Here is a 13,205-nt window from a genome sequence, read left to right as displayed (position 1 = left end):
AACTACTCTGTACATTTTATTTTTTTTAAATACATTATTATATACATGCATTTGATATTCTAATGTTCGTTATTAGACTAATTAATCATGAATAAATCAGCCTTTCAATAATAAACAAATGTAAGCTGAATAGTTGTTAACATTAAATTGTTGGTAGCATGTCACTTCAAGAAATTGAGCTGAGAAAATAAATGATAAACGTCGTATAGCACATAAGTGATGCTTTGATGCATCATTTAACTTTACACCTATGCATAGTTCGTGCTGGATATTTCTCATTGCCAGCCCATGGCGATTTATAGCGGGGGCTTTCTCATTTTCACAGGCCCACTTTTTGCTTGATACCCCAACACGTGTACACATTTCCCGACCACCTCTGCTACATGCCCGATGGCCGGGTCAATTTAAATTGTTGCTTCTCTTGGTTCTTTTCTAGTTTAATTGCGACAGGGACGTCGACCAGCCGGATTTTGTATGATCCAAGTTTGCTTTGTTATATTTTGATGCGGTTTGATTTCGAATTTGAATTATTAAAAACCAATATATAAATCCGTGTAGTCGGGTTTTTTCGAATTTTAAATCGAATTCAAATAATTCGGATCTTATAAAAGTGGTTGATTGAAAATAAATAAATTTCTATTATTATAACAATTTGATATATTTTTCTAATATTATGAATACCGCAACAACAACTAACAAAGAGTTTGATGCGGTGACTGTGATTTTGGCTTTTCTGAATATAAGTCAAGAACAAGAATGCGACTCATTGATAGTCACTATGATTTTGACTTTCCTAAATATGAGCAACTTACTCTATATAATGTAGTTTAAAAAATTAGTAAAATATATTAATTTAATTATTAACAATTATTCAACTCACCGATTTATAACTATTAGATTTAATTATTTAATGTATATAAGTCATGTATTATGCTCATAAAACTATATGTAAAATATTAACTTATTTAATAATACATGTTATATATGTATTATATGTATGTATATAATATCTAATTTGTTCGTGTTTCAGACTCAGATCGGATTTGAAACAGATTTCGAATTTCGGATTATATTTTGGTTAGGTATATTTAAGATCCATATACAACTACAAATTCTTTCGGATTTAGAAAATATTCAAATCTAAATTTAAATACAAAAAATTTGGATTCGAGAAAATTCAAACAATTAGGTTCGATTGAAATCTATTGAGTTGGGTATAATTATCATTCCGTATTAAGAAAGGAGAACAACCTATGTTCAGTTTTTCTAAGAGATCGTATATTTGTTTGCATGGATTTTTATTTTGACGCAATTTATAGAAGTCAAATTATAAAGTCGAAGAGTTCTTTCATGTGAATTTCTCATCATCTTCCGGTCAATTAAACTATCGACAATTTAGGAGGGGTGTTGATATATGCAAACCCTTCCATCTATTTGTATTAAATTATATCTTTAAATTGATATGATGTTTAGCTGAAATGATAAAGAATAAGTATAACTAGCGTAGAAGCCCGTGCAAGGCACGGGCATTCTTATAAAGACAAATTTTTGTTTGGTTATAAATTTATGTTGATTCTCATGTTATTTTCTGTTCTATCAATTTATTAAAAAGGGGTTGTATAAATTTTTGAGTGTGAATTGCATGTGTAGGAGCTAATCGTAAGAGTATGTTGAGTATGTTTGCTTGTGTTTAAATTTGTGACTTATGATTTAACCTAACATAACAGTCATTTTGGCTGAACTTATTTTTTAGAGGTTATTTCAGAAAATTACGTACAACTTTATTTTGTTTATGAAATAAACTCTTATTTTCTTGTTAAAAAACGAATATAAAACGCCTCTTTAACATTTATATATCTAAATAAATTATAAAAACATACATCTTTTTTTTAAAAATTAAGTTATTAAATTATCAAAAAGAAAAACACACTCACCAAACATGATCGTATGGGAGTTTGAAATGTCAGTTTGAATAATTTTAACTTATTAATGACTTATAAATAATTAAAAATATAATACTAAAAATTAAAGTGAATTTTGAAGAATTTATGACTTTTAGGTAATTTTTATCAAAAAAAATTTTGTTCCTAATGAACACTGCACCTTATGTTCTAATTGAACGGGGATTTCTATGATACCTTGCATGTTTATGGTTCAAGTGGCCTCAGATAAGTGTATATATATAGACGCATTGTATATTCGTTGTACAAAGAAGATATAAATACTCCCTCCGTCTCTTTTTAGTGACCAAAGTTTGACTGAAATTTATTAATATTTATCAATTAAAAAAATAAAAAAAATATGTCACCTGAAATAATTTTTAATCTATTTTAATATGTAATTTTCAGTTTTTTAAAATAATGGAAGACTGGCTCATACTCTTTGGTAAAAAATTAGTCAATTTGACCAGTAAAAATAAAAATATGACAACTAAAAAGGGACGGAGGGAGTATAAAAATATGACAACTAAAAAGGGACGAAGGGAGTATTAATTGCTGATAGAAATTTTCTAAATAGTTTTCCTATCCACATGAGGGAATTTCAATACGATATGCGTCTGTTTCTCGAAGGAAGGACACACAAGTGTGCAACCTATGTATAAAAGATGTTAATGGATACTCTACAACTATACATACAACTCATATGAGTACCTATGTTGGAGGCAAAGCTTCTGTCCTGTAGTTCATTGCTACAATCCTCATATCACTTCTTAATCCTCTACTAAAAGGCATTTTATTAAGGAAACCCAGTTCATGTATCTTGAATTTACCGCTGTATGGCTGATAAGTTAGGCTTCTAAAATCCCCCACGTCCTACCCTCCTCTTAAGTGTCAGATGCCCTTCAAGAGTTGAACAACCACCAAGTTCAAGACAAAGACATTCCATTATGCTGAGATTGCAGATGCTTCTCGGAAGATATGTGAGGCTCTGGTAGTTACCTAATTCAATCTTAACAACTTTTCTCAGGGACTGATGGATTCAGCTAATGTCTTGATATCTCATATTAACCACGCCATCCAGGTTTCATATTGTACTTCTATTAAACCTCGTACAATTTAATCTGAATCTTACCTACCATTGAATTTAATGGAGGTTGAAATCCGTCTATCTGTAACATAAGCTTGTTGTAAAAGTGCCAGGGCAAAATGATCAAAAATGAAACTCAAATCATTGGCCATTTTGGATTTCTCATGTGACCCATCGCCAAATATCTGAAGAAGAATAGATCTTCATAGTAATGATCCAAATTCATCAGAAGAATCATCAGCACTCTCACTACTAAACTTCAAAAGTGAATCTCCTTTTGTAAAGATGTGATCCTCATAGCTCCACCAGGGGCAAACCCAAACTTGGACCGGAGTTGGCTCAAGCCAGGGTCCTCTCCTGGTTTTGTTCTGTAAATGTTTCAAAATTTTGATTTTTCTGTTAGTATAGCCCGAGTGTAAAACTTGTTTTTCTTGTATTATTTTCAATATGAACACCAGGACTCTTCTACATGCGTGAGCATTGTGAATGAAATTGTGCATTTTTATTCATTTTTGTCATATTTATTATAGCTTCCGTTTATCAAGGTATTTTTATTTATAAAAAGCATTTAATTTTATTATTAAATTAACTATTATTTTTTAGTAATTCGTTTTTGTGCAGAAACGTATATAATTGAAATGAATAAACTATAAATAGTTTAATTACGATTTTTTTATGAATCGTATTAATAATGTAAATAAGAATGTATATTCATAATAAAATGTAAATATTTTGTTGTACTTGCGAGTTGTATTATAACAAAACTTTTATTTAAATCTTAAAAAAATACAATATTACATAACAACCGCGTATATAATCTATATTATAAAGAAACAGAAAAATTATATATTATATTATAGAAAAAAATCTACTAAGAGATTCACAAAAAAGTTGAGAACATCAAAACTGATTTTATTATGAATACATATATTATTGTATTTTATACGTGTATATTATAATAATATATCTGTACAATATTATTAAAAAGAAAATATTAAAAATTTGGTCATGGTTTTATAGGCCTATTTAACTATAACATGTTTTAATGAGCATTTCTATTACAATTAAAATATATAATAACATTCTCTATAAAACATATCTCTTTAACATAATTTTTAATTAGTTTTTGACTGAGTTCATTATTAAGAACATGCTAAATAAATTATTTAATGCATCTAATAAAAATATATTATTAGCTCAAATGAGTTTATTATTTATTTAAAAAGTGTATTATTATTTTAACAGAATTTTATTTTTATAATGAAATTAGTTAAATATTAATATATATATATATATATATATATATATAATAAAATAATAATATTATAAATCATCATACGGGTTATAAACTAATTACATATAAACATATAATTTTTAAAATTAAAACTACTTACCAAGTGAAAATTTGGCTAGCCCGGGTGGATGACGGATTCTGGATCCGCCCCTGAGTTCCACCATACCTCCATACTCCAATTCCACCCGCTCACGTCCACTCATAATAACCTTCTAAACAAAGAATGCAATCCGAAAATTTATTCGACCAGCCTCTCTGCAATAAACAAGTCTTTCAATTCATTGACAAAGGACAAATATGTAGTATATCACAAGTGAAATGAAGCTATAAAACTAATTTGAGCTCTAAATTGATAGAGAGAAACTGAAGCAAATACATGAGATATTAATAGAAAAGAAAAATCATCTCTAAATCGGAAGCTTCTAATTTTTTAGTTTCATGCCTCCAACAACCACCAAAACAGTCCTCATATTCTCAAAATATTGAATTGTAGACTGTGCCGCACCCTTTGTTGCGTCAAATACTGATTACTGTAGTTTCAACTACCTATTTACTTAAAATGTAAAAGTTAAATGTGTCTGTTCATGTATATAAGCATATGTATGAAATCATGAAGTGATGAGGTAGTAGAGTACCTTGAGAACAGCCCCATGATTGATCTTTTTCGAGGACGTTGCAGAGGATGAGGCGCGAAGAGCTACACATAAACATAATTCCTCTTCCCAACGCTCTTTTGGAAGCACCTCCAACACACATTGCTCCACTTCTCTTAGCGATTCCACCGCTTTGTATCTCCGCGAAGCTGCAATTTCATGTGTCAGTATATATTAATAGCGTATTTCTTTGGAAAGCTTTCAATTTAAATACAGAATTTTCAATTGTTACACTCATAATAAATCAGCCTAATAATATAGGTTTTATATCAACAGGAAAACAAAATGTTGGTTAATTAAACCCCATATTACTCCACTGTAAAACCTGAACTGTTATATTTTTATCTTAATACACTTTTTAAAAAATTGTCGACCCCACCGTTAGGTGCATTTATATGTTACAAGTAAGCTGCGGAATCACAATGGAAGGGATCCTATTAAAAACAACAGAGTCCATATTTAAAACACAGATGAACCATTTAACACCTAAGAGAGTCGAATACAATGAGCAAATGCAATTCTATCAATCCAACGTGTCAAGCAACCAACTCGTGTAAAAATCTTAAGGTATCTGATTAAAGTCTCAACATCGTCCTGTATTATTCAACACAACGAAGAAGATTGGAATCCCTATCATATCTCCTGATCATGTTTCATAGTATACACTTCACTTCTTGCACGCCACTTATTTGAGCAAGGCCTAACCTTGCAGATCATTTTTTTTTAAAATCAGGAGAAAAGGTCACAAAAAGTATTGGAAGAAAGATCACAGCGCGCAAGCAGTGAGCTTGTGATATTCAAGCTGATGAAGAATTCGCTCCATTGGAGTTGTCGTAGTGAATATTTTCTTAAGAATACATGAAATAATATAAGAGACAAAGATAACCTATTCAAAGTATATATCACAATATTTAAAAGATATACCTCACAATTGCTGGAGAGAATTATTTTGTAGGAATCACCAATTTTCGTTCCTCCATCTCTTTAGTGACAAATAGTCTTGATCTTCATCTCTTTTCCAGAGTCTGATTTCATTGTCCTAAACAAAGCATTCGTCCAGAACATGTAACATATTAGAGAGTGCATTATTGTTTTCTTGCATATATTTTTAAAAATTGCAATACAAAGAGTCAAATGACCTCGAGACTGAAAAATGCAATGTAATATTGACACTGCTATAGAATCAGTCAGGTTTGATCTTCTTTTTGCGCTTATTTCAGGGCTCATTTGACTTAATTTATCAAATAAAGTTTTTAGAATAGCGACAGTATGACTGCTCTTTGGAGCCCCTTTGTTTAGGAAAATAAAATCATTTGCTCTAGTCTGAACTGCCTAAAAAGGCAAATCAACCAGAAGAGTTGTATAACCATAAAGCAAGCTCAAGACAAGTGCACTTGAATATGTATACATGAAAAATCATAATGCAACACCTACTCATCAGTGGTCATGGTACTTCTAAAGTCAACACATTAGTCATCATGAATCAATAATAACTCAGCATTATTGTACTAATGAATAGACTTTCATATATTATTTGATATAACAATTCACATAAATTTTTATCTGTTACTGCCAAACTCCCCTACCTTCCACCAGTGATCAAAGACACTCTAGCCTGGGAATGGGCGTTCCTATTTTAGTCCCTCACATGTGCCTTGATGATGCAAAGCACGGAGGTTATGACATCTCCGTAGAGAGCGAAATCTCAGCCAATGTGATAGCTTGCCAACAATATAGCCCACAGTTAATGAAAATAACCAGAACGAATTGCCCAAACAGAAGATGTGAAGATTTGAAAACAATGCACAACAAAAAAACAAATAACCGGTCCGATTTCTACTCTATAGTTTGAAATTTCTAGCATTTGAAAATTCAAGTAATTACCATTCCTTTAAGCTCCTTAGGAACCTTAGCAATATTATCGACATTCCCAAGCACATTGGCCACCGACGCAAACAACAGTTCTGTAGCCATAACCAAAGCATTCTTACTATCATCCAACGCCTCCACAACATGAAGCACGCCAGGATGCCTCAGCCTAATCAACCTCGCAGAGTCCCGCTCTAATGACATCCAAAAACGAGTCCTCCGCGGCTTTCGACAAACCGACACGCACTCTCGCCTCCGCCAACGCACGCTTATCAAGCAACCAAACACACACCGTTGGATACTGCTGCGATATCGAATTCATTCCTCGTTTTCCCTGAATAAAGCTGCCAGGCCAGACCTGGACCGGCCGAACCGATCTGGTCCAGGAGATCGTAGTGGTGGAGAGGCTTGGGACCGATGACGTCTTGCACGATGGTCTGTACGGTGTTCTCGATCGCCGCGGAGGTCTTGGCAAAGGCTTGAGTTAGGGTTTTCATGTTAAGAGTATCGCGGTGGCGATGCGGTGGTTGAATGTGGTGGAGGAAGATGAGGTTGACCGGAATTTACCTTCCTCGCTACCGCAATTAGAATAATTGTACATTTGGCTGAAAAACAACGCAAGAAGATTCCGCCACTAGTCCATGAGAGAACGACTATAGATGCACAAGCCCTCACCTGCTAAATCAATTGAGAGGGATATGGATCGAGCTAACGGCGGTTACAACCCAGGGTAATTTGTAATTCAAAGAATATCGAGGGCAAGAAGGTAATTTCGCTGGTATTTTTTTGGCTCATTTTGCCCCTCGTGGCCTTTTAATATATAGAAAGTAGATTTGGTATGAAATAAGAGGTAGGGTGTACATATTCGAGCGCATAGACGTCCATAGACCTCAGGTGAACGTTGAGTAATATTATCCCCCAACTCATGAACAAATTTCGAATCTAGCGAATCAATTTTTTTTTTCCTCCTCATCCGTTGTGAGAGGAATTCATATGAAAAATACGGTTTTTTTTAAATATATTTTCCTACCTTTACAAATAAAATTAGCAAACTTAAGAAAATTTTAAATCAAGAACATAAGAAAAATTAATTAGGATATGTAAAATTAAGAAAAAATCTCTATATTGTATTCGCAAAAATTCCGACCCGAATCTGTCCCATCAGGAGTACATTTCAATCCGGTTACAATTCCCACTCCTATTTCCAGTTCAAACGCCCTCCCATTTCCCAGCCCCCTCTCATCATCTCACATTCCCTCCAAACATCCCCGAATTAAAAAATTTCGCTCCATGACATTTCCAATTCCAAACCATACCCATTCCTAAAAAACAAAACCGCGAGAAACATCTGGATGGAGGCAGGAATGGTATCAGTGGACCGTTGGTCAGACGGCAGTCAAGTCTATTTCCTCACTCACCTCCACTCCGATCACACCAAAGGCCTCTCTTCCTCCTGGAAATTCGCCCCTTTGTACTGCTCTCGCATCTCCGCCAAGCTTTTTCCCTCTAAATTCCCTGATTTCAATCTCTCTCTTCTCCGAATTGTCGAAGCCGGTGTTTGGTACTCTCTTTCCCTCATCTCCCCAACCTCTAATTCGCCTGTTACTGTTAAAGTTATGGCCATTGACGCTCAACATTGTCCTGGTAATTATAAGGTTTTTTTTAAAATTCCGGTTTTAATGTGCCTATTAGTTGTTTGATCTGGAGTCTGAATGAATGTTTTCGTCGTGCGAAATGTATAGTGTTTGTTTAGTTACTGGAGTTCTTGTATTAGGTTATGATGCCAATTATGAGCTGCCTAATTGACTGATAATGCAAGTTGATTTGTTCGCAAGGCATTCGCTGTATGTTAATTTGATATGGTGATTGCTTAAGAGTTTAATATTTGTGAATTGTATTGTATAACATTCTGTTCAAAGTAGCAGGTGTTAAAGATGTAAATGAAATTACAACCAGGGAATGTTGTGTTGCTAATTTTCACAGAATTTTATCTTAAATGAAATTACAACCAGAGAATGTTGTGTAGCTAATTTTCACAGAATTTTCGCTTATATATCTCCATCTCCCTTCAATTAATATATATTTTTTGGATTTATTCTTGTCATTCTGTTAATATTAAATCTGTCTCCCCCATTTTCTCTAGTGGGGTATTTAATTTTCTACATAGTTTACATAATGAAAGATTAAATCTGTTTAATATTTGGGGAAATTGTAATTGAGAGATTGGTTTTTCATGCTTAGAATTGCATTCAAGTACAATGTGCTTTCATAATTTTGTTACCTGAATGTTTGAATGTGTGTTTTTAAAAGAAGTACTTTCCAGATCGTTAAACCTTGCTCATTTATTATTCTTGCAGGAGCGTTTATGTATTTGTTCCAGGGGGAGTTTGGCTGCATGCTCTACACTGGGGACTTTCGGTGGGAAAGAACCAGTAAGAAGGCACAAATCGGAAAAACTATGTTACTTAATGCTCTCAGGGATGTGAAAATTGACAACCTTTACCTAGATAACACTTACTGCAATCCGACATTTAAATTTCCTCCTCGTGAAGTTGCTGCTCAGCAGGTGCAATCTCGTTTGTGTTATGCAATCTCGTTTGTGTTATTATGTTTTATTGGGGCTACTGTGGCAGACTTGTATTCCCTTTTTGTTATCAATAGCAGTTCTTGTAGTAGGTGCACTTAGATTTACTTCAGCAATCTACTGGCTTTTAAGAATAATAGTAGACCAGTATAGTTCATCCTGATTTATTAAATGACAATTATAATTTCCTCAAGACACTTTTAACGAAACTGGTATAGTTACTTAATTACAGATGTTGTACTCTGGGCACCTGTCATTGTAGTCTTAGAGAAAGAAACAACTAATAAGTACTAACAGACGTGTGAAACCATACAGATGGGCCGACAGCTATATTTATATATTATTATGGTGCTACATTATCAACATCAATGTACATATGACATTAAAGATATGCAAAGTTGGTCTGAATTTATTTTCTTTTAAATTGGCTACCAGTGTCAAAATCAACATAGAAACAAATGTTTTATAGATAGATACGCACAACAATAATAGATGGCCAAATATGAAGTTAATTACTTGTAAGCTTTGCTCGTAGCATCAAACAACAATTCTTTAATTCAAAATTTAGAAAATGAGATGTGTATATGGTTGTGTAGTTCTAATCTCTTGTAAGATCTGCAAATTTGTCTGCCAATTCTGTTTGTCTTTGTGCCACTTTCATGTTTCATACTTACTTTTTTATTTTTTCTTGATTAACCATATAACACAGTCGAGTCTTATTGGGTGCATGTTTGAATCTGGCTGCAGGTCGTTGACATAATAATCTCTAATCCTGATCATGACATCATTATTGGTATCGATTCTCTGGGTAAGGAAGAACTTCTACTTCACATTTCGAAAGTGCTTAAAATAAAGGTATTTTTATTATTATGTTAATCTGCAACTTTCTTTCTTGAAAGTGTGTAGTAGTCAACTACTTGCTTCTTATTCTCTTCATAATTTTATATTTATTTAGAACATATAATTATATGTGTGTGTGTGTGTGTGTGTGTGTGTGTGTACATCGAGTTTCGAAGAGTGGCTTTGGTCACTGCATTCTACGTAATTGCATGTGAACATACACACATTTTTCTCCGGAGTTGCAATTGTTGTCACAAATTACATCTACAAATTTTAAGATATAACCATGAACCACCTTTAAACATTTAAAGTCATAATTATAAATTTTATTTCCTGCTATGTAATTATTAATCAGTAGTTGACATCTTACTTTAATTCTTCTGAACAGATCTGGGTGTGGCCTGAGCGCTTGCAGACAATGCATCTACTGGGGTTACATGATATCTTCACAACAAAAACCTCAGTGACTAGAGTGCGGGCAGTTCCTCGTTATAGTTTTAGCATTGAGACTTTGGAGGGACTAAATATGTTGCGCCCAACTATTGGAATCATGCCATCTGGTCTTCCATGGGCATTAAATTGGGTTGGGGGAAGTCGAGGTCCTCGACTATCTTCATCATGTTCAGTATCCCACAGAGACAAAATTGACCGAAGTTCAAAGATTGGCGGCTATAACAGCATAGATATGTCAAATATGGATATGAAATCAATTGAAAGATATCATGAATTTATGTATGCGGTTCCATATACTGACCATGCGTGTTTTGCTGAGATAAAAGAGTTCATTGAGCTTCTCCAGCCGAACACCATCAAAGGTATTGTATCCTCATCTCCTTCCTATGTTGACCCTCATTACTATTTCAGCCACCTTTGTAGAGGAAATCAACCTTCTTGCAAATATCAGAAACTTGAGAGTCACGCTGAACGAAAAAAGGATGAGATACGTACCAAATATAATTTTGGAAGCACAAAGTTTGTTGGAGCAGCAAGTGAACATAGAAGATTTAGACGAAGTGCTTTGAATAGTCGGGAGCGATGGATTAGTAAGCTGAGAAGAGTAAGGCGTGGTGTAAAAATTTTGGAAACCAACTGCAATGACTAATCAGATATTTAATGTATATATTGAAGTAAATAGTAAGATCAAATTTGAAATGTGATAGCTCTCGGCTGTAAGACATAATGCCTGGGAAGATGCTAATTCGAGGCAGAAGCTAGACGTGTTTGCAGGCTTGTCATCTTTAGGCTTTAGGCTTATGTTATCATATTAATATTGATATTAACCCCGGAACTGAACCTCATATGATGTACCTACAATATCGTATGTTAGGATATCCAGTAAAGTTGTTTAATGTGTTTCCACTTGATTTAAGATATCATTAATCTTCCTAGTCAAGGGTCCTTCTTAGGGGGATGAACTGATGAAGTTAGACTTAGTTTTGAATGTCAATGTAATGGAATGTACTAACCTTGTAAAATAGATAAATAGAGATTATTGTGCTAATTACCTCTCCCACTTAATTAAATGCTCTTAGTTCTTAGTATATAATTTTTAACCTGGTTATAGCTTGCTAACAATTTTGGAGATTATATTCTATTTTCTGCATGTGGTGTTTTCTGGCTGTATAGGCTATAGACTGTTTTATTGTTTTTTTTCCTTAATATGTTGTATGTTTATGCTGTGATATCTGACATAATTTTCTGCACATTTTAAAAAGAAAAGAATTTGAAACATTTATGAGGTATGAAGATCTCTGTTCAACATCCATTTGCTAACTTAAATTTGATAGCTTTTTTTTTCCTCGATTGTTCATTTGGTTGTCTATTGTATTCCCTTAATATATACTTTTCTTGAGTTTAGTCTTGAATCTGGGTGAAGTGAGTAGACACTTCTATCTAAATTAGATACCGCACCCACAACAATTGTAAAATTTTCTCTGGTGGCCAACCTTGATGACTTGTCAGCTCAACGTGTCTTTTAGAAGAAAAACATCCCTGAGCTTATGACTAGTTGACTACTGTCTGGGATGTAGTTGTACCAACTTTGGTTATATTGGCTCTTCAAGTCCCTTCTAATCTCCTTTGACAAACTGTTGTCGCCATATTTCATGTTGTTCTTGAGATATATTTAAAGGTCTGAATGTTTATTTATGATTCCATCTTAGATCTGATCCCTGTAATTGTTCTGCATTTTACATGAGTATCTGACCTCACACCATTTATTTAGTTCTGCATTTTATATGAGGATTTGACTTCACACCATCTATAATGTTTGTGTTAAATTCATGTGTTGAGAAATAATCTGTAGTATGCTAGTTCATGTCACTAACATGTTGACATGCACACAAATTAGAAAAACAATTTATTTGTTAATATGAAATAAAATGAAATTTACATATAACATATGACTTTAGAAAGTATTCAAACAGTACCTAAAAGTCTATATAAATGTAGTTGATATATCAAGAAAACTATTGGTTTGTATAAAAAGGATGTGCATATAGGCTTCAGCAGCATGTGTCACAGCCTCACAGGGTCACAACTCTCAGCCTACATTGTCCCTTCTCTACCCTCTATATAATGCTATTTGATTTCCAAAAGGATAATATTTCAATGGATATCTCTTCCCTAGCAAATCAATGTGTAATAAATCATTGCAATTTCTCCTTTTTCTGAAAAAAAAAAAGAAAAAGAAAATGAAGAGGAAATAATCTGATTCCAAAGGACAGAAATGAAGTCCGATACCAATTACGAGGCTCGAGCCATGGACAATTAGTAATTTTAATAGTATAAAATTAGAATATAAAACAATTTTAATGGGTCATCAAAGATTACAAAACAAAACTACTTGAGGAATCTAGTCATTTGCTTTCTACTTTACTCTTACATGTATCAGTCGATCAATACTGTAACGACCGCGAAATTTAAATATGTAAATTAT

General features: G+C 33.3%; 1 protein-coding gene and 1 long non-coding RNA gene across 3 annotated transcripts; one reads left to right on the top strand and one right to left on the bottom strand.

The window, feature by feature from the left end:
• Positions 1-2,505: 2,505 nt before the first annotated feature.
• Positions 2,506-7,590, bottom strand: LOC135147311 (uncharacterized). The gene is made up of 5 exons (XR_010284754.1): positions 6,859-7,590; positions 5,899-6,013; positions 4,957-5,123; positions 4,422-4,576; positions 2,506-3,395 (listed from the first exon to the last, which is right to left on the bottom strand). It is a non-coding gene; the product is annotated as an uncharacterized LOC135147311 (long non-coding RNA).
• Positions 7,591-8,004: 414 nt separating this feature from the next.
• On the top strand, positions 8,005-12,361 carry LOC108227364 (uncharacterized). Of its 2 annotated transcripts, XM_064079322.1 has the most exons (5): positions 8,005-8,487; positions 9,201-9,409; positions 10,175-10,282; positions 10,656-11,082; positions 11,172-11,310. In XM_064079322.1, exons 1-5 carry the CDS (start codon positions 8,196-8,198, stop codon positions 11,177-11,179), a joined length of 1,044 nt encoding a protein of 347 aa, XP_063935392.1. In that variant the 5' UTR covers positions 8,005-8,195; the 3' UTR covers positions 11,180-11,310. The 2 variants fall into 2 exon arrangements, with proteins under 2 accessions (XP_063935392.1, XP_017257955.2); XM_017402466.2 differs by having other exon boundaries at positions 8,006-8,487; positions 10,656-12,361.
• The last annotated feature ends 844 nt before the right edge of the window (positions 12,362-13,205 follow it).

Source organism: Daucus carota, chromosome 6 (genome assembly GCF_001625215.2).
Source record: "Daucus carota subsp. sativus chromosome 6, DH1 v3.0, whole genome shotgun sequence".
NCBI classification, from domain to species: domain Eukaryota; kingdom Viridiplantae; phylum Streptophyta; class Magnoliopsida; order Apiales; family Apiaceae; genus Daucus; species Daucus carota.
This window is presented reverse-complemented; position numbering and strand designations above follow the sequence as displayed.